Source organism: Phycodurus eques, chromosome 14 (genome assembly GCF_024500275.1).
Source record: "Phycodurus eques isolate BA_2022a chromosome 14, UOR_Pequ_1.1, whole genome shotgun sequence".
In the NCBI taxonomy this organism is placed as follows: domain Eukaryota; kingdom Metazoa; phylum Chordata; class Actinopteri; order Syngnathiformes; family Syngnathidae; genus Phycodurus; species Phycodurus eques.
Genome location: NC_084538.1, coordinates 4,754,169 through 4,778,654, shown reverse-complemented (window position 1 = coordinate 4,778,654; position 24,486 = coordinate 4,754,169). Strand labels below are relative to the sequence as shown.

General features: G+C 40.7%; 3 protein-coding genes across 10 annotated transcripts; 2 read left to right on the top strand and 1 right to left on the bottom strand.

Annotated features, from left to right (window-relative positions):
- Nucleotides 1–487: 487 nt before the first annotated feature.
- On the top strand, nt 488–8,201 carry cnih1 (cornichon family AMPA receptor auxiliary protein 1). Its single transcript, XM_061695358.1, has 5 exons — nt 488–934; nt 1,925–1,993; nt 5,668–5,780; nt 5,859–6,002; nt 6,810–8,201. The coding sequence occupies exons 1-5, from the start codon at nt 854–856 to the stop codon at nt 6,835–6,837; spliced, it is 435 nt and encodes a 144-aa protein (XP_061551342.1). The 5' UTR covers nt 488–853; the 3' UTR covers nt 6,838–8,201.
- On the bottom strand, nt 7,638–11,721 carry cdkn3 (cyclin dependent kinase inhibitor 3). 2 transcript variants are annotated; one of them, XM_061695356.1, is made up of 8 exons: nt 11,568–11,721; nt 11,036–11,128; nt 10,542–10,597; nt 10,376–10,420; nt 9,160–9,382; nt 8,702–8,733; nt 8,511–8,614; nt 7,638–7,902 (listed from the first exon to the last, which is right to left on the bottom strand). In XM_061695356.1, the coding sequence occupies exons 2-8, from the start codon at nt 11,113–11,115 to the stop codon at nt 7,813–7,815; spliced, it is 630 nt and encodes a 209-aa protein (XP_061551340.1). In that variant the 5' UTR covers nt 11,116–11,128; nt 11,568–11,721; the 3' UTR covers nt 7,638–7,812. The 2 variants fall into 2 exon arrangements, with proteins under 2 accessions (XP_061551340.1, XP_061551341.1); XM_061695357.1 differs by having other exon boundaries at nt 11,036–11,139; nt 11,568–11,619.
- Nucleotides 9,102–21,007, top strand: si:ch211-67f24.7 (rho guanine nucleotide exchange factor 33). 7 transcript variants are annotated; one of them, XM_061695349.1, is made up of 13 exons: nt 9,102–12,518; nt 12,690–12,807; nt 13,146–13,190; nt 14,063–14,227; nt 14,304–14,404; nt 15,083–15,451; nt 15,954–16,257; nt 17,811–17,906; nt 18,614–18,759; nt 18,833–18,913; nt 19,054–19,576; nt 19,943–20,034; nt 20,096–20,941. In XM_061695349.1, the coding sequence occupies exons 3-13, from the start codon at nt 13,149–13,151 to the stop codon at nt 20,229–20,231; spliced, it is 2,055 nt and encodes a 684-aa protein (XP_061551333.1). In that variant the 5' UTR covers nt 9,102–12,518; nt 12,690–12,807; nt 13,146–13,148; the 3' UTR covers nt 20,232–20,941. The 7 variants fall into 7 exon arrangements, with proteins under 7 accessions (XP_061551333.1, XP_061551334.1, XP_061551338.1 ...); XM_061695350.1 differs by having other exon boundaries at nt 12,687–12,807; XM_061695354.1 differs by having other exon boundaries at nt 9,102–12,807; nt 15,083–15,165; nt 15,328–15,451; nt 20,096–20,931.
- The last annotated feature ends 3,479 nt before the right edge of the window (nt 21,008–24,486 follow it).

Below are 24,486 nucleotides of genomic sequence, written 5' to 3'. Positions count from 1 at the left end.
TGTGAAAGTTTTAAAATGGGGAAGCACTTCAGAACACTAAGTTTACTATTTACTGTATGTATGTAAACATATACAAAAATATTATGAAAACACAAATTCAATACATTTTGAAAAAAACATGGATAATGGACAAATAGGAAAACTTGTAGAATAATAAAAAAATAGAAAAATACTGAAATTGGATGAAAAATACTAAATATACAAAAATACACTATTTGAAAAAAATGCAATTGAAAATTTAAAAAATGAAAAAAAGCAAAAGTCAAATACAAAAATAAAACGAAACAAAATATATACAAATGTGTTCTCATACAGTGTGTCTGTGTTTATAATTTTTTTTGGGGAAAGACATTACAACAAATAGTATAAAAAATGAAAAAACAAAATGAGACCAAAAATGTAATATTAAAAAAGAAAAATGCAAATAGAAAATAGAATGAGACAAAATGCAATAGAAAACAATACAATTAACCTCCAACAGCAAACAATGTACAAATACAAGATCAGCATTGGGGAGGGATTCAGAGAAATGTAAAACCAATCAAAGAAAGAAGGAAAAAAACAAGATATGGAGACGCTGCATACTGGTATGCAATAAATTGCAATTTAATTATGCTACAGTATTTGTATGTAGTGGAGTGATTTAATAACGCCACAAGATGGCGGTAATTGTACACGGTGTGGGGTGACATGGCTACATCATAAACTGGAGAAGAAGAAACACATTGACGACGGGCAGTGGCTGAGCGCGAATCCGATGCGAGGGCGTCCTGCCTGGCTTCCTGCTGCCTGCATCATCCGCTGAGGCGCTGATCAGGGACAGCCGAGCCGAACTGGAGAGCGGAGGGGCACAATGGCGTTCACGTTCGCGGCCTTTTGTTACATGCTCGCATTACTGCTCACGGCGGCACTCATCTTCTTCGCCATCTGGCACGTAAGTACTGCACACTCGTTCACTTACTGGCGTTTCTTGGAGTCTTGGTTCAGTCCAAGAGGTGGAAGTAAAGCCAGGCCATGTTTGGACGGCCTGCTTTTAAATGTTACGCTTTTGACGTAAATCACCTTCAACGTGTGTGGAATCGTAGTTACGACCGCTTTGACGTAACTCTTCGAGAATTAAGCCATCGGCTAAGGATTTATAATGTTGACGGCACAAACCAACGCCTCGAGTCGCTTCATTCTTCGTGCGATAACATTCGTTTTGTTTTATTTCACCTTATAACAAGCCCAGTTTATTAGTTTAGAGCGCTTTAAAAAATGTTCGCTGTCGAAGGAGAAACTAGTTATTTGGCGTCTCCTTGCGAGCTAACAAGCTAGCAGGCTTGGCTTTAGCGGGACGGGGAGTCACGTCGCTGTCAGCCGCTTTGTGGAAATTTCGCGAGAAGTCCCGATACACTAAACTACAGTCACCCTTGCTTGTATAGAATATATATATATATATATATATATATATATATATATATATATATATATTGCCTTATTTTCCTTCTGAAATTTGCTTTATTTTATTTTTTTGCTTTATTATTTTTTTATTTCCTTTTTTTCGGCTGAGGCGACCGCGCCAAAATATTTGCAGCTTGGAAGGACATAGCACGGATTAAGTTTTCAACATGCCCCACAACCCCCCAAAATATTTTTCTTTCTTTACATTTCATTATTACTGTATATTTTTATAAAGTACAATACTGTAGAATGCTATTTCTCTTATTAAAAAAACACTGCCAAATTGTTTGTTTGTGTATCTGGGGGACTGTAATGGATTAATGGCATTCCATTAATTTCATTGGGGAAAGATGAGTTGAGTGTTTTGAGTTAGGATTGTGGTCACGGAATGCATTTAAACATGTAAATCAGGGCACCATTTTATTTGACGAAGACAATAAAAACTAATTCTCATGTCTTGTGGCCATGTTTCCTCCTGCAGATAATCGCGTTCGACGAGCTGAAGACGGACTACAAGAATCCCATAGATCAGTGTAACACTTTAAATCCAGTAGGTGACCGCCGTCCCGCCACCCTTTACCTTATATGAGCGCATGCCGGAATGACTGAATTGACTTACTCGAGGGGGGGGAAAAAAAACAAAAAACTTTTTCAATCATTTCTCTGCACTGTCATGCTAAATAAATAACCCGGCCTAACCATGCCTTCTTCCCGCTGTCCAAACTCTAATGCTATTTTTTTGTTTGTTTTTGTTCCTCCTCCCTTCCTAATCCGCTTTGTTTTTTTTACACGACAAAAAAAAACAGACAGTCGAAAAGGTAAAAAAGATTAAACGAGTCAAAATTGCCCTGAAGGTTTGTACCAGTCTTTTAAAATGTAAAATGCCCGCTCATTGTGCACGAAACAAGTGTTTGCAAATGTCTTTTCAGTTAGCTAATCCCAATGTTAAGGTTTGCTTAGGGTTTCGTCAATACGAGATTTAGTCCACCTTCTGTCTTCCAGTGTTTTTAGTAATATAATTAATAAAAAAATATTGGTTGCTTTTGTTTTTGGTCCTTGGATTGCCTGTTTTTGGTTTTTGTTTTTCCACGGTGGGATGAGCAGTAATATTTAGTTTAAGTGATGCATACTAAAGCTGTTAACTGAAAAGACTTGCAAAGGCTCAAAAACATGCATGATATAATTATTACTATTTTTACTATGACCTTCCCTTTGTTTGCATACCAGTACAATAACAGGAAGTTGAGAAGGTTAGATGGATCAGTAGTGTTGAAAAAATTGACTTACCCCGAATAAATGCCTCAATTTTTTTTTTCTCCCCTCCGCAACTGCAAGTTACTTTTCTGTCGTGGTAGACATCTTTAGCGCAACACGCACTGCTGAGATATTGGATGTGGCATCTGTAAAGCTGATGCTGACTCCCTAGTCTTAAGAGAAAGTGCTGCTGTATGCATGCTAAACATTGAACTGAAAATAATCAGTGATTTGGAAGAATAAATTTATATTTTAATTTAGTGTCATGATGTATTTGTGGAAAAGTTTTTTGCAAATGTAAGTCTTTCCTTAAATAGTTGCCTCCGCTCAAATCGATGCCATACCTCAATTAATCACAGCAGGGTGCGTGCCATACCTCAATTAATCGATGCCATACCTCAATTAATCACAGCAGGGTGCGTCATCCGCTTAAAAACAAAAACCCCAAAACGCCTCACCTCAAGTAGACGCAATTACATTTACTGTGACATCCGAGAGTTAGACACCATTATCGCAGCACTCAGCGCCTTCATAGCAGATGTGGCATCTGTAAAGCTGATGTCTTGAGAGAAACCACTGCTGTATGCATGCTAAACATTTTCCTGAAAATAGTCTATCGAATATGTTTAATAGACATGATCTTTATTTAGCATTTCAATGTATTTGTGGAAAGAAATGTTCCAACTTTATAACGCATTTCCTCAAACAAGGGCCTCTACCCGAATAGATTCCATGCTTCCTTTAATTGCCGCCAGGTGCGTCATCCGCTTAATATATAAACGTCTCACCTCCAGTACATAGAATTACATTTTCCGTGATGTCACAATTGGTCGCAGTGGACAACAAATCCAGCTTACTTCCTTGACGCCAAATAACTGCTTTGCTATTAGCCAGGGCATTGATGGCATCTTGTGGTGTCTCGGAACGTAAGTGAAAGAGCACAAAATTGCGCAAATACCAGCTGCTTGCCGGTGTGGTAACCTGCAATTTACATATTGCTGGCGCCGGGCGGAATCCGTGTACCTCCAGATCTATCACTTTTCAAGAAACCCAAAAAACAACATGTTATGTTGAGCCATTAAAATTGCATCATCAAAGAGAGCAAGCCGTTTTCAACACTTGGAAAACAAGTCAGCCTGACACCGGCGATATGATCCAAATAGTTGATTTAATTGTAAAAATGATCGGTGACTAGTCAAAATAATCGTTTGCGGCTGTTCCCGATGCCGGTAATGGCACTGATACTGATACCGGTGCATCCTTAAATTCAACATTTACACGTCACATCTAAGTTGTTTCTCGTCACAACGGTGGTATTTTGGTCCAAAACTCGTGGGTCCAGTTTTTAGCTGCAGCTCCGAGTCGCCTCAGGTGCGCAGCAGATGGCTGAATACTCGCACTGTCCAGCTCAGCAGTTTTTCTCATAGAGGCTGTTGATTGGCCAGTCATTTCATAATTTAATTTCACAAGTTTTACAAATTCTTAAATTTATTTACGTGGTCCTTGGATTGTATTTGGCAGCACAGTGCAGGGTGTTCAACACATGACAGCACACCATCCGATCCTAAGCTGCCTCCCTCCTTCATGGACTGCAACCCCCCCCCCCCCCCCCCCCCCCCCCCCACCTCTTTTTGCATGGTTTTTGTTGCCTCCATCTGCCCCCCACTCACTGACCCCAAAAACACTCTAACCTCGCACTGCCTCACCCGCCACATCCATACGGCTAGCTCGCCGCATGGTTCCCGTCCATTGTGTCGGCCCAGTCTGTGTGTCACGAAGTGCCGTGAAACACTTAAATGTCTGTATGCCCTTACTATTGCCTCTGCCAAGGGTGATTAGCAGCTATCCCGTTTGAGTTTTGGTAGTTTGTTCGGTAAGATTTTATCTTGCCCTTAGGCGGCTCAGAAATTTGCAAGTGCAAATCCATTATTTTTATTTCCCCATGAAAAACTGGGGTGGACAAACTTTTCTTACTTCACCTGCCACATTAGATTTTTGGGGGGATTTTTTTAAAAACATATTGATTTATTTTAATACAATTTTCTTATTTAGAATTAATTTAATTACTATTGAGAATTATTTGATAAATTGTGAAATGTAAATACAATTTCTTTACAAGTATATTTTCATCTTAATTACGATAAATGAAGTTGTTTAATCAAAAATTAATAAATACATGAAACAGTTGTAAAATAGTTTGTTTTATAATAATTCATTCTCATTTTTAGATTGAATGGAGAGGGGGGGGGAAACAAGAACCAAGTGACAGGTTATAACTCAAAAACTCAAATTGGGGCACTCGTAAGTCACGGTACCACTATACAGACGACATGAAATCTGGTTGTAATGGATTATGGATTATGCTCAAATATGTTTTCCCCAACTATATTGAAGTTGCCTATTAAAAGCCAACATTACAATTTGTAAATACCTGGTTTGTTCCCATTAATTGCCATAAATTCATGTGAATTCTAGGGAAAATTCTAATTTGATTGCCTCAAAAGGTTGTGCAACAAAATATGAAGAGTACCATCATTTTTGTCCATGCCTGTTTCATGAGTTAAGTTTATTTATTGTTTTAAATAATTATATTGAACCACAATTCAAAAGCAGTGTCTGATTTTCATTGTTTAACTTTCATTACATGTTTATTTCTTACTTTTGTCAGATTCAAATTATTTCTGTGACCACTGTGGGTTTTTCTCCATTAACCGAGGGGTACCAACAATTTTGTCCACGTGTACATTATCTGCAGTAGATTAATTAAGTGAAATTCGATTGTTTCCCACCATGGTTGGAATCACTGGATTCCACAATGGATTTTGTAGGAGAACAATATTCATTCATGCACTTTTACCTCCAGCATGATGCTTTTCTTTGTGTAATAGAACAGTCATTGTCATGTTTGATGATATACCGTAATGGTGGATCAGCGTATGACTTAACTCCCCCCCCCCCCGGCGTTTCCAGCTGGTGCTTCCTGAGTATCTCATCCACTTCTTCTTCTGCGTCATGTTCTTCTGCGCCGCCGAGTGGCTCACGCTCGTCCTCAACCTGCCGCTGCTGGCCTACCATGTCTGGAGGTGTGTGTTTGTGGGGCCGACGAACCATCTGTACATTTGAATTTCAGGTGTGCTCAAACAGTGAAGTGTCTCTCTCAGGTACATGAGAAGACCAGTGATGAGCTGTCCAGGACTGTACGACCCGACGACCATCATGAATGCTGACATCCTGGCGTACTGTCAGAAGGAAGGCTGGTGCAAGCTGGCCTTCTACCTCCTCTCCTTCTTCTACTATCTCTACGGGTACGCCTCTAATTATTGAAAATTTAGCTTTTCTGTGTAAAATGCCTTCAAAAAGCCCTGAAAATTGAGGAGTTCTACATAAAATGCATTTTAAAAGTCTTTCAAATTAAGGTGTTGTTCATAAACGCCTTTAAATGTCCAGGAAATTGAGGTCTTTTACATATTCTATATACATATATTCTACGTGCATTCCTTAACAGGGTCTTGAACTGAAATATTGTACATAAAAGGCCTTCCAAAAGTCCTGAAAATGTAATACATAAAATGACTCAAGCCCTGAAAAGTTTATTCTGCATAAAAGCCTTCAAGTTATTCTATATAGAGCTTGCAAGAAATCTTCAAAATGAATACGCTTTGTTAAATGCCTTTTTTAAAAAAAAAAAAGTCCATACAATTGAGAGATTTAAAAAAATTACTCCAAATACTTACATTTCATTATTCTACATAAAATGGATTCAAAGCATCTTGAAAATGGAGGTAGTCTACACCAAAATGGCTTCAATAATTCCTAAAAATTGAGCTATGCTACACAGATTGTCTTTCAAAAGGCCTTTTAAAAAATGTAGAGTTGAAAAATTCTCAATTTAAAAAGCCTGAAATTCAGTTAATATACACAAAATGCCTCCAAAAGGTCATACAAATGTCAAGAAGTCTACACAAAAATTGCTTTAAAATGAGCTATTCTGTTTAGAATCCCTTCAAAATTTCCTTAAAAAAAAATTCAGGTATTCTACATAAAATACTTTCAAAGGGTCTTTCAATTTTTAGCTGTGGTGACAAAATGCTCGTTGTTCTTGTCTTGTCCAGCATGATCTACGTTTTGGTGAGCTCATAAGGTTGGACGTACGAATGATGACGGCGCAACGGGTCGGGATGCTTGGAACTCGGAGCTGTGTGAAAACACACACACACACACACACACACACACTAGGGAGCCGCCAGAGATTGCCACAATCGGCAACACGAGACGCCATCTTGAATCTCTTGGGGCTCCGCCACAACATTTTACGGACAAAACCGACAAGGACATTTTTGTTATTTTTCCTCTCAGCCCTGCTTTCTTTTTAGGTTTCATGGCGGCTCCGGGTAGCTAGTCGACAACCTAAGAGTGTTTACAAACTAAATATTATCCCGTGTGCGTTTTGAGAGCGCGAATTGTATTTTGGCATAAAGCAGTGGCAACGGGATGCATTCGCCCTCTTGTAGTGTTCATTTTGTGCGTTAGACCAATTTTAAAAGGTAGACTCAACAACGCCGTGATGTACTGGCCGCTAGTCGGTCACTTCCTCCAAATACTGCGGATGACCTGTACTGTTGGTTTATTGTACTTCATTCCCCACTCCCTCAATGTTTCTGTATTTTTCTGTTATAATTTGTATTCGGACGTCTCCTGCACTCCTCCCAACGAGCCACGCTTGATACTTCAAACACTAGCGTTGACTGACATTTTCAAATTTTGTCCAGAAACAGGGTGAAAACTATCATGTCGGATCCTCAGTCACTTTTAAGTCTTGACCACTTGAGTTTATAGGACGAAAATAAAACCATCCCACTCTGCTTTAGATTTTAGTTTTTCTTTTTGGGGCTCTAATCGTACCACGCATCTTAAAATTTGAAAAAAAAAAGCAGGCATAGGCAAGCGTATACAGTGTATATAAGCTAGGATATTGCTTACTGAGAGGTGCATTGATATTTAGCAAAAGCAGGAATTTTTCCCTTTTTACTTCGGATTTATCATAAAAAGCTAGAAATAAAGTTTTTTTTATTTTTTTAAAGTGCACTCGATGTCATCACAAGGAGAGGAAATGGCTCATCGAGAAACGCAGCGCTCCGTGTGAATCGCTCTGCTCTCTTGGTAGGCGGTGTAGCTTTCCCGGAATTCATGCAGGAAGTTGTATTGCTGTCAAAGAGGAGAAAGGGGGGGGGGAGGGAGATAAGATAACTGTTGATAAAACATCTACATATTTACAAAAAGTGCTGAAATTTGTGGTAGGGTGTGTAAAATGCCAATGAAAAGTCCTAAAAACTGAGATGGCTACATAAAATGCTTTCAAAGTCCTGAAAACACATGTACATAAAATGCTTTCACAAAGTCCTCATTTCAGATATTCTACATAAATGACTTCAAAAAAATCCTGAAGATTTGAGTTTGTGTTTTAGTCCGAAAAAATGACGGTAGTCTACATAAAATACCATCAAAAAGTTTGGAAAACTGAAGTGTTCTACATCAAATAGTTTTTAAAGTTCTGAAGAGATTCTTTGAACTGCTTTCAGAAGTATCCAAAATTTTTTGCTATTCTAAATAAACTCCCTTCAAGTCTTAAAGATATTTTACATGAAATTTCTTAAATCTAAAAAATATCCTGAAAATGTTCTTGAAATCTGATAATTTACATAAAATTGAGATATTTGACAAAATGCCTTTTTAAAAAAAAAAATAATAATAATAATTCCTGAAAATGGAAGGTATTCTACATCAAATTCCAGAAATCCCGACAATGGACTGACTTTGATGGTCTGTATGGCTCCGTGTCCTCTGTGCGCCCGCAAGATGTTGATGGCTTCGTTGGCTGTCATGGTTACGGAGAGCTGGATGAGCAGGCAGGCGGCGACTGGAAAATAAAAGGTTGGAAATTAGTCACATCTGATGTAGAAGGGGAAAAAAATGTTGAGGAAATGACAGTAAACAAAAAATATACTTAATGCGGAGCGTCCCAGACCTCCATAGCAGCTGCAATGAAGAAGAAAAAAAAGACGTGAGAGCAGTTCTAATATACGCTGAATGTAGAAAGGGTTCACAGCGCTTTACTTTTGACACAGTCACAGCAACCTTGTTCCAAGATTGATTACAGTCATTTTTCTTCTCAAAATCTGATACTATGATTTCCACTACTCCTACCATTACTATATCTACAATGTATTTTTTTTTTTTTTTTGTAGAACTACTACGATTATTATTTCTAAAACCATTTCTACTACAACTATAAGTACAAAGTAAGTATTCACAATGCTTCATTCACCCCCACATTTCATTTTGGATAAATCTGCAAAACAAATTTTTTTTTTTTTTTTTAAATAAAGCTATAAAATGTGGAAAAAGTGACGCACTGTGAATACTAATTTCCGGATGCACAGCATCTAATAATGTGTCCCTCACTGGATGAGGGTCCTACGGTTGGCCTCCAGGCTGCGTTGCAGCTCGTCCAGGATGTGGGCGCACTGTTCCAGCTGGGGCGCCTCCCCGTCAGGGAAGGGCATGTGGTGCACGCACAGACCCTTCTGCTGGTAGACCTCCAGAAGCGAGGGCACGCGGTACTTAGACAGCTCGCCTCGCGTGCACAGCACAAACACGTCCTGCACGCCCTGGTTGTGCAGTTCCTCTGCGCACACACACACACACACACACACACACACAGACGAGTGGTTCTCAACACAAAGTAGCACCTAAATAAATCATCATGACCAACTTTAAAATACAGCAGTGTAGTAGCCACAGGTGTTCAGCAAAAACAAGGCACATTTTAGTCCTAAAAGGTATATTTGCTATTATTGTGAGCTACTAACTTTGTTCTGTTTGAACATTAATACTGCAGTTACTGTAGGAAGCTGTATTTAAAGGGGAACTACCCTCCCCCGCCCCCAAGAAATTTTTAAGGCAAGAATATATTGCATGTGCCAGCGCTAGTCAAAACACGGTACTCTGATCAATATTACAGTGACGATATGTAGCTCGTTGTTGCTGATTGAGTGTGTGGGTTTTCTTCTCAGAAAATAAAGCTGCATAATAAGCCGGAAGTGGGAAATAACACACCACGGTCTCGCAAATTGCGAAAATGAAAAACCTAAAAATGGCGGCCTGCATCGTGAGTACATGAAGGAAGATGCGATGTTTTAAATTTTTTTTAGAATAAATACTTGGTGGATTTAGGTAAACAGCAGCTGATAAAGATATGTTGTTAAATTATAAACATTTGACATTTTGGGTTTAGGGCCCCTTTAAATAATGATTCCATTAAAATGTATTGCACGTCAATGTAAAAAAAATTGGACCCACATACAGTAAATCATTTATGCGAGTCAAAACATTTAAGAAGAAACAGTTGTAAAAAAGATTCAATGCAATTGTGCTTAAGTGTTAAATACAATTGAACTGTAGTTAATAAATTCAAAAGTTTAAGCCATCGGAACAGTATGCACACTTTAAACGTTTAATTCAGTGATTCTTTTGTGTACCACGAGGAGGCACCTGACTCCCACAACCGCACTTTAAGAATAAACATCTGTGTATGATACTATTACAGTATCTGTTTTTATTTGGAGAGGCTAGTACCGGTAAGTAGTGTCTAAATCGTATGAAAGCAGCGTGGCCTCACCAACGTCTTTGTGCAGACTCCTGCGGATATCTTTGTATCTGCAACCTGAACAAACGCACACGTGTCACTTCACTGCAGTCATCACTAGTAGTCACATGTCGTCCTATGCGCGCGCACGCAGTTTGTACTGCGTTCACAATGAATGAACATGTCGACCCCTTTATACCTGGAAGGGAACAGATGCCCACGAACTGGGACGAACCCACTTCAGACAAAGGAACCCTGAAACGCAAAACTATAGTCATCAACCATCATCCATCAGACGTAGCGGAACCAGAATCAAACAATAGGAGGAAGACAAATAATTCTAAGGGAAATAAGAAGACAATAATAAACGGAATATATGAATAAAACTTTAAAAATGAAATTAGAAAAATGAGAAAAGAAACTAAATAGGAATAAAACCAAGAATAGTAAGCGTAAAACAGAATCAAAATTTGACCGGAAAAGAAAGTGAAGAAACAAAATTGGGAAAATAAAAAGAAAATTATACCTAGGAAAAATGATTTTAGAAAACAAAATGATTATAAAAATAAATAAAATGACAAGAACAACAACATTGAAAAATTAGTCAAGCAAAGAATAAGAAAATAAGGAGAATAGGAAGCAGGAGGTGAAGAAGACGAAAAAGAAAGTAAAGAAGAAATGTTCTAGGCACACCAGGAAATGTCAAAAGGAGTGCCCTCTTCCTCACAGACGTCATCATCATCAGATGAGGAGTCGAACTGGCCGCTCCTCATGTCTTCAGAAATACTGCAAGACAGCTGCGTATTTATTATTCACTGTGTGCGTCACTGTCGCCAGTAGCAGTAGCGCTGCTGTCGGTTTATTTATTTGTATTATTATTATTTATTACACTGCATGTTTATTTCATTTAAGCCGTAACTACAACTAATATGACAGTTTGTGAGTTACTTGTTAGGGGGCGGAATTAGCGATGGGTTCTCATACTAAAGTGAAACAAATTAATAAGCGTCTTGACTGGTTAATTCGAACAAAAACACAAGATAGAACATCATTTGTTTTTCGAAATGCTAACGTTAGCCACATCGCTTGACGGCGAGCACACCCACGCAAAACCTTGCAGAAAATAAAATCTCTATCGACGCGCATGCATCGAAGACACACTCTTAGGGTTATGTGGTGTAAAATGTAAAGAGAATATATGGTAACTGTGTCTAAATGTTCTCACCAGGCACGCGCTCCAAATGTTTTGACAGCCGCGTCGTCGTCGTCAGCTGTTCCGGCGATTTGAAAAGTGCGTGAACGCAGCAGCCAATCAGAACGAGGAGAGCCCAATTAGCCACGCCTTTTCCAGGAAGCACGAACGCTAACGTCAGGCATGATCACACACGTTAAATTAGAAAGGCGGCTGCTTTAAAATGACCGGCGGGGAAGAAACGATGGAAATTAAATATAACAACAATAATGCTAATAACATTTGTATGTTTTGTATTGTTTCATTAGATATATAATGTAATTCAAGTATATCTACATACATCTACCCTGAATGAAATATCAATAATACATTTTGTTTCTCGCAAAATTTTATCCATAAAAACGTTCAAGTTTATTGTAGTGGATTCCTTCATGGTGACGTCACGATGGACATCTGCTGCCCACAGAGTGCTGAGCAAACACTTTGAGCTTGCGTAACACCTTTGTTAGACCAGCGGAGAAAAAGGAATACAAAGGAGCATCTTTACGGGTGCATAAGGAAAAAGGATATATGAAGGTTTTTTTTTAAGACGCGCAGGAGGGGGGAAAAGAGAATATAATGGAGTATTTTTAGAAGTGCAGGAGGAAAAAAGGGGACCATTTTTAGAGGTTGAAGTGGGGAAAAGGAATATAAGGGAGTATTTTTAGAGGTACAGGAGGAAAAAGTAATATCAAGGAAGGTTTTCACAGGTTCAGAAGGAAAAACAGGAATATAAAGGAGTATGTTTAAAGCTGCCGTACGGGGGGGAATATAAAGGAGTATTTTTAAAGGTAAGGTACAGGAGGAAAGAGAGTGAAATAAGGAATATAGAGGATGATTTTTTTTTAAAGAGGTGTAGGAAAATAGAGAATATCAAGAAGTATTTTACAGGTGCCATAGGGAAAAAAATATCAAGGAGCGTCTTTTGAAAGGACTTTAACTGAGGTAAGTTATGCTTTTAGCTTTTAAACCCCATCTTTGACTTGATGTAATTCCCCATTTTTTTCATATGAAATGAGGTGCATAAAAATGTCCCCTGAGAAGAATTTCTTTGGTGGTTTTGTTGTTTATTTGTAACACGTGCGGCGTGTTTTCATGTGCCTTAATGTTCAGCAGACTGCAAGCGGGCTGACCTCCTGCAGGGCATGCAGGCCGCCCAGCTCTTTGGCGGGCCTTGTCACTTCCTGGAGCAGAGGGGCCGCCGGCGGGGGGGCCCCCACCTCAGCAAAAACAGGTCAACAAACACAAAATGCTGTTTTATTCGCCATAACGCCACGTTGTTCGCGTCTCTGCGGCATTATTGTTACTGTTACGAACCCATTTCTTGCACAAAAGAGGAGCGATTGTACAGAGCAGATGAATGGGATACAATATACAAGTGTGCTGCGTCGCGATGGCAAACATACAATTGTTACTCGGAGCAGAATAACCTCGGCTAATGAGCGACACGCCGCTTCATCCGGTGGAAAGGCGAAGACGACGTGATTGCATTGCCTAAATGTGGTCATGAATTTTCACAATTTGTGATTTTGCACCTGAATGACCGCCACGTTCGTTTATTATTTGAATCAGGTCATGAAGCCTCAGGAGGCGGAGCTCGTCACGGAAATCTCCAAGGTAAAGACAAACGCATTGTCATAGTCGTACTAGTAGGGGTTGTAGTGGGCGTTGTCATCGCAGTTGCAGTATTTGTAGTACTGCAAAATGTAGCAGTAGTACTACAAATAGTATCGGTGTAGTAGTAGAAATGAAATAAATCTGAATTCTTTTTGGAAAAAAAAAAAAAAACAAATCTAAATTTTCAGTGTGAACAAAATTAAAATGTTTGTGAAAAATGTCAAATCTGAAATTTTTTTTTGTAAAACGAAATCTGTGTTTTTGTGTGTTTTTTTTTTTCATGTGAAAAAAGTCTGATATTTTTATTGAATAAACTGACATTTTTCCTGAACGATATGACATTTTTATGACAAAAGGGAACCAATCTGAAATCTTTGTTAAAAAAAAAAAAAAAAAAAAAAAAAAAAATGTATGGAACCCCCCCCCCCCCCCGCATAATTTTATGGTACAAAATCTGATATTTTTATGAAAAACAGTGACACTTTTAGGGGAAAAAAACAATATTCACTGTGAAAAAAATAATATTGTGAAAAAAAATTGTAGAAATAATCTAAAATTATTTATGAAAAAAAGATTTTATGGTGAAAAACTGACTTTTTCAAAGAAAAAAGTGACTACTATTATTTCGAAATTTAATTTGAAATAAATTAAAATTGTAAAAGAAAATCTCAGGTTTTTTACCATGAAAATGTAAAAATATTCAATAGCCACAGCCTGTAAAATCGGCGTGATTTTGTTGTTGTTGTTAAAAAATAATGATCTTTTGTGGGGGAAAAAAAAAGAAATTTTTGCGCAAAAAAAAAAGACAAAAAAAACCCTGGCATTTTTGTGAACCTAATAATGGGTACATTTAAAGTAGTAACTGATTTTAGCTGCAGTGCATGGTCTCGGAGCTGAAGATGGGCTTCACGGGCGCCCTGCTCGAGCTGGCCCAGATCCAGCACGGAGACTCGGTCCTGCGTGACGAGCTGGAGGAGAACCGGCGTCGCTGTCGGGAGAAAGCGCGGTGCTTGGAGGTCCTGGTGGAGTCCCTCAGGGTGAGGCCCGATACATCGACGGCACTGTTTTTTGTTTTTTTCTGCAAGTCGCTGACGGCGGTGTCGCCTCCTGCAGGAGGAGCTGGGCGTGATGCGGTGTCAGGTGCTGGCGCTGCGCAGTGACGTACAGCGCCACCAGCAGGACGCAAAGAGCACTGCGGCCACACACACCGAAACGTAAGAGCACTGCCTCAATAGTGAAGGTCACGTCGACAACACGTAACCTTTATTAGGAACTTGCTAATAATGTTGATTCAACAAAGAAATCATTTCATCCCCCCAAAAATGACTCGTTACAAATAAATTATTATTATTATTAAAAAAGTAATTTATGAGACAAGAACAAATTGATAAAAAAAAAAAAATATATATCCCTTTGATAATAATTTAAAACATAGTGAAAAATGAATAAAATTGTAAAAATGAGCAATTGAATACAGGAATGAGCACGTTCATACAAAGTTTGTAAAACGTTATACATTATTCAAAATATACAATTTAAAAAAATACTTGAATGAAAATGCAAACATGAAATGATTAAAATGAAAAATCCCTTTAATATCACTGATAAAAATGTTTTTTTAAATAAATCAATAAATACAGTTTTCACTTCAATAAAAATGTACAATTTAGTAAAAATGTACATTTCGATGAAAATCTACAGATTTCATTGCACTTTTTAAAATGGAAATTCATAAAAAAAAGAACAATTGAATAAAAAAAGAACTTAATCAAATGAATTGCAATCCTTTAAATGTACATATTTCAATAAAAAGGATCAATTCAACCCACACGCCATGACCCACATTGTACTGTAACAACATTTGATGCATGTATATTTTTCACGAGACGCAGTGATCCTGCGGAGGCGTGCCGCGGAAAAGTCCTGCTGCATTGTTTCCTGCAGGGCCTCAAAGCTGGACTCACCGAAGGAACAGGTCACATCGAACAACTCTCACATTTACCGCCATTTCGTTTGGGTTACATTGTGTGTCACTTCACATCTTCACATTTATTTTTCCCCCCTCCCCATGTGGCCATACAAGTTCTATATCAGACAAAAAGTGAGTGGCGCACTCACGAATGTTTGTCGAACACAGACGCGCGGCAACAGGTCGCGCTGCGGCTGCTCCATTCTGAGTGGGAATACGTGTGCACTTTGAACCAACTCCACGCCAAATATAAGACGACAACACCCAGTCGGCACATGACCACCGAACCTCGGTATGCTTGCCGTTTCACGAAAGTTCCTAAGCGCGGGCGAATTCAATGTTTTCATGCACACGCATGGAGTACAAGCTGTACCTTGATTTGCGAGACAAAGTCAATCGCGAAACCAAGCTCGTTAATTCGTCAATTCGCTCTTTTCGGAAATCATTTTTGGATGAGGATGAGGAATGACACTTGCTTCTTCATACTGGCCCACACTGCTAAAGCGCTACTTACTTGCGGAGTCTTCCATCAATCCTTGAATGCGGTGAGGTGAAGCCTGGTTTCATGGGGTGGCCATGTTGGAAATGGGAGCGGGCCCGGCGTTGCGCTGATGACCCGGGAAAAGTGCTGAGTTCAATAAAGGACTGCCTGCCCCCTATATATCAAATGGCAAAATTGGAGTTGGCACATTGCAGTTTCTATGTTGAAATCAATCAATCAAGGCGCCAATGATACTAGGACAGGCCTAAAATGGCCGCCCCGCTTCACTGTCCCTGTCCTTGTTGTGACGCAGCGAGACGTTCGCGTCGTTCGTGGAGCGGCTGCTGCGGCGCCACTTGCTGTTCAGGAACACCCTGCAGGAGCGACTGTCCGCCCAGCAGTGGAAGTGCCTGGTGGGAGATGTTCTGGTGAGGCTCGTCGGACAGAACGACGTAAGCGTGCGCCGCGGCGGAGGTCCCGAACGCCCCCGAGCGTCACTCGAGCAAAAGTTGTGTTTGCAGACGTCTTTCGCGGACGCGTACGTGGGCTACACCGGCGCGCTGGCCTCCTTCCTCTCGCTGGAGGTCCACAAGTCGGATGCTCATGAGGAGAAGCAGGTCAAAGCAACCAGTCGTCTTTCTTTCTTGTAGCGCTGACAAACGTGGGCTTGACATGAACATGTGGGAAAAACATGCGCTGACATCCTTTCTTTCGAAATGGAAAATTTGACATTTCAAATACAATTGTGGGGAAAAAAAGAATTGGATTAAAAGGCTTAATTGAATCAAAGTAATCGACCATTTCATTAAAATATAATACAACTATTTTGAATGAAAAATGAAGAACGTAATGGCATTTATGTACAATGAAATAAAAAATAAATAAACTATATAATGAAAAAAATATATGATTTTCTTTACAAAAAATGCACAAGTGAATAAAGATGAAACATTTCTCACCAAAACAATCATTGTGATAAACACCTTCACAAATGAATGAAAAAGAACAATTTAACAGAAAATGAATAATCTAATAAAAAAAAAGACCAGTTCCATACAAATTTGAAATGTACTAAAAATGATGCATTGTGTAAAAAGTTCAAGTAAAATCTTTTTTGAAAAGTAATGACATTTTTGTTAATATACAAGTGAAGAAGGATTAAACATTTTACAAAAATGAACCTTTAAATCCAAAATATCCATTTATTAAAAAGTGAACAGTTTAATTTCAAGCACAATTTAATGAAAGAAAGAACAATTTTATACAAAATTAAATTATGATAGAAATGTTGTTTTTATTAAAACAAAAAAAGATCAAATTAATACAAATGAACCAAAAATAACATTTTCAATCATCAGGAAGAGTTAATGTAACAAAAATGAAAAATTTAATTAGTTTTGATTTTAAAAAGATGAACTATTTTATAAAACAACAAAACTATTTAATGAGAATTATTTATTTCAGAAAGTTAACAATTTAATTTGAAAAAAGAACAATGTAGGGAATAAATAATGTAATAAAAGATTTTTAACTTCATATTTTAAAATGTACTTAAAATGCTCACTTTCCTAAAAAAGTTAATGTAGTCAAAAATAAACAATGATAATTCATTTGTTCATAAATGTAGTTTCACAAAAATTTAACATTTCATGGAAAAAACTGTTCAATATAAAATAATAGATGTATTACAAAATTTTGAATTTAAATGTTTTTAAATGTACTTAAAATAATAATTTCATACAAATATTATATAAGAAAATGAGCGATATCATGAAAATATATTTTTTTTAACGTTTGATAAAAATAAACAGTTTCATACAAAATGATCAATTAAATACAAATTTAAAATATAATGGCACCTGATCATAGAAAAAAATCACAAGAACAAACCTTTTATGAAATTGGTCATTTCATAAAAGGTTTGTTCTTGTGATTTTTAATTAAAAAAATGAACATTTTTAATTTAAAAAAGTAATAAATAGACAAACTATTATTAAAAATAGTTGAATCATAACATATTTTTACATTTTTTAATGAGAAAAGGACAATTTAATTTATGACAGCAAAGTTTGAAAAAAAAAAAAAAAAAAACCCCAACAATTAATAAATTCTGAACTGTCGTTAAAAATGTCGTTGACATGAACACTATTTTCCATCCTGCACGGCGCAGGGCGGCCAAGCGGAGAAGGGGGAGGAGCAAATCCAAGTGCTGTCGCTCCTCCTGGCGCCCGTCTCTCGCGTCCACTGCTACCTGAGTCACATCCAGGTCGGTCACACCTCGCGGTATCGTTACGTTCCTTAAAAAAAAAAAAAAAAGATGTTCTTCTAATCTGACGGGAACGGGGGCATTTGAAAATATTAAGGCAAGAATAAAACAGACGTGTGTCTCCGTAAGAGGAGTTAACTTTTGGAATGATTGTAATCATGATTTGAAATCGTTTTTTGCTCCATAACAATGTTTACAAAGATGTTTAAAACAAGAGTGATAAAGAAATATACAAATCAGGTATGGGGGGGGGTAAAAAACAAAAATTGTTGGTGCATATGTGTGCTTATATATTTATATGATTATATGTTGTTTATATAGTATATATGTGCAACCCCAATTCCAATGTTAGTGTTAGGATATAAAATGTCTGCACACCCCTCTTTAAAGGCCATGTTTTTATGATGAATCATTTCAAAACTTTTTTAACGCTTAAATGTCACCTATAACCTTGCACAACTCCACTAAAAAGTAAAAGAAGAAGAAGAAGAAAAAAAAAAGAGCATTTTCAAATATGACCACGCATGCCTGTCTGCTTATGACAAAATGAGATGTTCATGACGTTGTTTACAACAGCAACAAAAAGAAATTCTCAGTTGTAAGGATGATGAATTTCCCTGCTCAATATTGACAATATTCCAATATGGAAACACAATGAAATGTAGTGAAAAAAAACAATTGTCCCTTTTTTTTTTGTGGGTGTTGAGAACCTGCTGCAGTGGACGGGCAAAGAGCATCCGGACTGCAGCCTCCTGCTGGGCACCGAGCGAACGCTCAGGGACATTTTATCGCGATGTCATGTCATCCTGGAGGAGGACGTCCGCTGGGACCGCGGGGAAGGACCGCGGCGGCGGTACGTGGCGTGACTGACTGGATGTTTTGTTGTTCAGCTTAAAGTGTCTTTCTTTGCATGACTTGAATTCCAGGAGTTTGGCAGACGCGGTGGCCGGCGGCTCGTCCGCTAACAGCGCCCCTCAGAGGACCGAGCGGGATTTTGCGGCACCGAGGTGAGTCGGGCCGCAGCCTGCTGACCGTAGGAAAAAAGAGGCGGAAAAGTTTGTGTGGCCCTGTGTGAAAAATCACACCTAGATAGATGGATTTGAAAATGAAATTGTTCACGCTCGTGTAAACGTCATCTCTCCTCCAGAGAGAGCCAGCGTGTGTCGGGCCTGACAAACGGGTCCGGAGAGGACCGCACCATGCGCGTGGAGTGCTGGTCCCGCAGTCCGGTGAGACGGCAGAGCCGTCGGCGCGCACCCGCCCGCGGCGGCCTACTCGCGCCGGAGCCTGCGGGCCGCTGGGCGGAAGACGGCGACTCGGGCCCCGAGGAGCGGCGGGGGGATCCGGATGACACGTCCGCTTTCGACGACTCCTCGGTGACCTCTCGCGGGGGAGATGAGGAGGAGGAGGAGGAGGAGGAGGAGGAGGAGGAAGAGGACAGTCAGGTTCCGGTCCTGCTCAAGCCTTCCTCCCAACAACGTTCGGAGAGGAGCGTCTGCCTCCGCTGGCAGATTCCCAGACGGACCCCCCACCCTCCTCTGAGGATTCCCGCCAACACGCTGACTCCTGCCAGCTCGCGCGGCAAAAGGCTGGTCACCGTCAGGACGGGATCGCCGCCGTTGAGAGCCAAGAGCGCCTTTAGGCCCATCTGGGACAACCCCACAAAGCAGGTGACCACTTGAACCCTATTAGAATGAAAAACAAAACCCTACTTTGAAACCCTAACCCTGTTTTGAAACCCTACTTTGAAAACCTGACCCTTTTTTGAAACACTACTTTGAAACCCTATCCCTGTTTTGAAACCCTACTTTGAAAACCTGACCCTTTTTTGAAACCCAAACCCCATTTTGAAACCTTAATCCCATTTTGAAACCCTACTTTGAAACCCCAACTCCGTTTTAAAACCCATTAATGAAATGAAATTGGATGCAGATGGTAAGTTAGTACATTCTGCCAATGCATTTTCCACCCTTCTTCAAGAATGCCCTCAGACCCGATTGACGCTACTAAGTTTTCTGTCGACTTTCATGTTCCAGGCTCAAGTGTCTCCAGAGAAGGAGCACAGAGGCTTCGTGCCGGTCCAGACCGCCACCGGGCCAAACTTTGTCACTTTGCAAGAACACCTGAGGTAAGTCACACGTCCAGGATGTTTGCTCGGACGTTGATGTCATGGTTACGTTCGTCTTTAGAGCGGGACAAGGACCGGGACTCGGCCTGGGACAAGGTCTGGTCCGGCCTCCGCCGCCTAGCCTCTCTTTGGCGCCGCCCAGCGGACAATTGTGGGAGGACAGCGAAGACAGCGAGGGACCTTGCAGCACCGTTTGACAGCTTCTCCAACGTTTTGGGTCCAGAGACCACTTAAAAGGAGAAATGTTTCCAAGGACCACCTCATAATCGTAATGTCAATTAAAATATAACTACAGTATGTGTACCTTTACATTCCAAAGAAGTTGAAGTTAGCTCTTCTTGAGACAAAAAGTTGTGATGTGACATAAAATCTTTTTGTTGTAACAAAAATTAGACGGCATGATTATTGCACAGGTGTGCCTCAGGCTGCACACAATAAAAGGCCAATTTCTAAAACGTGCAATTTTGAAAAATGGGAGCAAAACAAAAGGGTTGTTTATATTTCATCATCCATCCATCCATTCATCTTCTACCGCTTATCCGGATCTCCCGTTCCATTCTTCCCTCACTCGTGAACAAGAACCCAAGTATCTTGGACTCCTCCACTTGGGGCAGGATCTCATCCCCGACCCGGAGAGGGCACGCCACCCTTTTCCGACCGAGGACCACGGCCTCAGATTTGGAGGTGACGTCGGATGGTGGACCAGAATTTCCTCGAAGCCGTCCGGAAGTCTTTCTCCATGGCCTCACCGAACTCCTCCCATACCCGAGTTTTTGCTTCAGCGACCACCAGAGCTGCATTGCGCTTGGCCAGCCGGTACCCATCAGGTGCCTCAGGAGTCCCACAGGCCAAAAAGGCCCAACAGGACTCCTTCTTCAGCTTGACGGCATCCCTCACCGTTGGTGTCCACCAACGGGTTCGGGGATTGCCGCCACGACAGGCACCGACCACCTTACGGCCACAGCTCCGGTCGGCCGCCTCAGCGATGGAGGGGTGGAACATGGTCCACTCGGACTCGATGTCCCCAGCCTCCCCCGGAACATGAGCAAAGTTCTGTCGGAGGTGGGAGTTGAAACTCCTTCTGACAGGGGAGTCCGCCAGACGTTCCCACCAGACCCTCACAATACGTTTGGGCCTGCCACGTCGGACCGGCATCTTCCCCCGCCATCGGCGCCGACTCACCACCAGGTGGTGATCGTTGACAGCTCCGCCCCTCTCTTCAACCGAGCGTCCGAGACGTGCGGCCGCAAGTCCGATGACACGACCACAAAGTCGATCGTCGAACTGCGACCTAGGGTGTCCTGGTGCCAAGTGCACGTGTGGACACCCTTATGCTTGAACATGGTGTTCGTTATGGACAATCCGTGACGAGCGCAGAAGTCCAATAACAGAACACCGCTCGGGTTCTGATCGGGGGGGCCCTTCCTCCCGATCACGCCCTTCCAGGTCTCACTGTCATTGCCCACGTGAGCAATGAAGTCCCCCAACAGAACAATGGAGTCCCCAGCGGGAGCGCTCTCCAGCACCCCCTCCAAGGACTCCAAAAAGGGTGGGTACTCTGAACTGCTGTTTGGCGCATAGGCACAAACAACAGTCAGGACCCGTCCCCCCCACCCGAAGGCGGAGGGAGGCTACCCTCTCGTCCACCGGGGCGAACGCCAACGTACGGGCGCCGAGCCGGGGGGCAATAAGTATACCCGCACCTGCTCGGCGCCTCTCGCCGTGGGCAACTCCGGAGTGGAAGAGAGTCCAACCCCTCTCGAGAGGACTGGTACCAGAGCCCAAGCTGTGTGTGGAGGCGAGTCCGACTATATCTAGTCGGAACTTCTCCACCTCACACACCGGCTCGGGCTCCTTCCCTGCCAGAGAGGTGACATTCCACGTCCCTAGAGCCAGCTTCTGTAGCCGGGGATCGGATCGCCAAGGTCCCCGCCTTCGGCCACCGCCCAGCTCACACTGCACCCGACCCCTTGGGCCCTCCCACAGGTGGTGAGCCCATGGGAAGGGGGACCCACGTTACCCTTTCGGGCTGTGCCCGGCCGGGCCCCATGGGTGCAGGCGCTCGCCTTGGAGCCCCACCACCAGGCCTGGCTCCAGTGGGGGGGCCCCGGTGACCCGCGTCCGGGCAAGGGAAAACGAAGTCCATTGTTTGTCGTCATCTTTAGGGGTCTTTGAGCCGTGCTTTGTCTGGTCCCTCACCTAGGACCTGTTTGTCATGGGTGACCCTGCCAGGGGCCTAAAGCCCCAGACAACTTAGCTCCTCGGATCACTGGGACACACAAACCGCTCCACCACGACAAGGTGACGGCTCAAGGAGGGGATTATTCAATCATTCATTCATATATATGGGTGTTTATTGGATTACGGGCCTTTTTGTGTCCTTGATGTAAAATTTAAAGAAAAAAATCTATTTAAATAGATTTTTTTTCAATAACCAGCAGTGGGTGTGCCTAATTATGTGTTGTCTACAATTTCATGTTAATATTAGTATATTTTGACATTTTTGGAGTGGTTTTATTGTGGTATTATTATACAGTTTTCACCCTAAACCTAGCACAGGGTTTGGCTATATGAAGTTCTACCATTCTAACTAAAAAATGCTTTTACTTTTACCATAAATGGTTTAAAATATAATAGAATTAATGAGTTCTCATCATACATGCAAAACATTTCAAATGATGTCTTTTATTTTTTATTTTTACTAAAATATGGCTGTCCCTTAAAGTTGCTGTCATTACCGCCACATTGACCAATTTCAGATCAATAAAGTTTATTCAAAATCGGATTCTTAAATTCCCTGTGTCATTTTGTCTTGTCACTCAAGCACATGCTGGTGCAGAGAGAAGTCAAACATTTTGATAACTGGAAGAGTAAGTTTTTTTTCCTCATTTGTACCCTGAATCACATATTTTGATTGCATGTCACTATCAAACGACTTGTAGTGTTTAAAGATTTTCCTGTAAAAAATGTTGTACAGGACTCGCTGCTAAATTTAAGCTAACACTACCAGCATTGCACAGTTGCCTAAAGCCTTTGAAATGTCACTACCTTCAGGTCATCACGACAGAAACGAAAATCAAAAGTGCCCGAAATCAAATAAACACACTTATATATAATACATAATCTACATTTATTTAAGTAGTTTAAAATGTTATCATAAATATATTTTTCTTTCCATTTTTTTTATTGCTCTGGAAGTCATTCTCTGTCATAATAATAAAAGACCGGTGCCTTGAGGTGCGAGTTTAATTTGTTCCACGGCCAAGCGTGTAACTCAAAACACTCGTATCTCAAATCATCATTCGCCATTGAAATGAACGGAAATGGCATTAATCTGTTGCCGCTTCCCATAAGTTTGTTTCGGTTATTTTTTTAAGGAAAAACAGCACTCCATAATACTGCACTTTGTATATAAAAACAGAGTAATAACATAATTAAATAGAATGTAAAAATGTAACAGTTGGCGCATCATGACATAATGCGATCCAATTCAATGTGCCGCTTCGTCTGCTGTCCCCATCTTGCCATCGAGGAGGCAGCGCTGCATAACAGTCATGGAGTCACAAACGAAGAATACTAGTAAATGCTAACTCGACTGCACTTCTGTAGGTGCTTTTTCTACACTATCACAGTGCCCAAAAGCGCTTGACGTGGCCTTACATTCAAACACCAGTGGGCAGCCGCTGCCAGGCCCACTGGGACCAAATATGGCTTCGGTGTCTTGAAGGACACTCCGACACGCAGAGTCGGAGCCGGGATTCAAACCGTTAACCCTTCGGTCATCGTACGAGCGCCTCTACTAACTGAGCCACAGCCGCGCAGTACTTCTATTACTACAAGTGTTAGCATAAAACTGTAATATTGCTCATTTTCCATACTTAAAAAACATAAAAGAATATATGACTGCGAGTACTGTGATATTGAAACCCGACTTTGAAAACGTGCTTCTCCACCGTTTGTGTTCAAATACTCGTCGTTTAAAGGGTTCTAAAACTGAAACTATCAATTCTAACTATTTGCATGTCAACGGCGTTTTGCATCGTTTGTTAGCATTAAGCTAAGCATGACTTTCCGAAGGCGAAGCTATGTGACTGGTTTAAATACACAAGGTCTACCTCTTTTTGTTTTGTTTAGTTTGACAGTAAACTTCCACTGGGAGTGGCATTAAAACTTCTTTTTTGATGAATTGTTCACTATTTGCCAAACTGCTGCTTATTTTGGAGCTGCGTTGAGTTCATTGCCACCATACGGCAATTTGATCTCGTTTTCGCTCGCAAGACGAAACAAAAACAAAACAAAATCGGCCAAATGAAAATGATCGTAATTTAAAAAACATAACATATGCTGTACATAAATATACGAGTTTTAGAAATAATATTTTTCTCCATTTTCAAAACATGCATTTTTTTTTTCTTTTTCGAACTTCTTCAATCTTAAACATTCCCTTCTTAC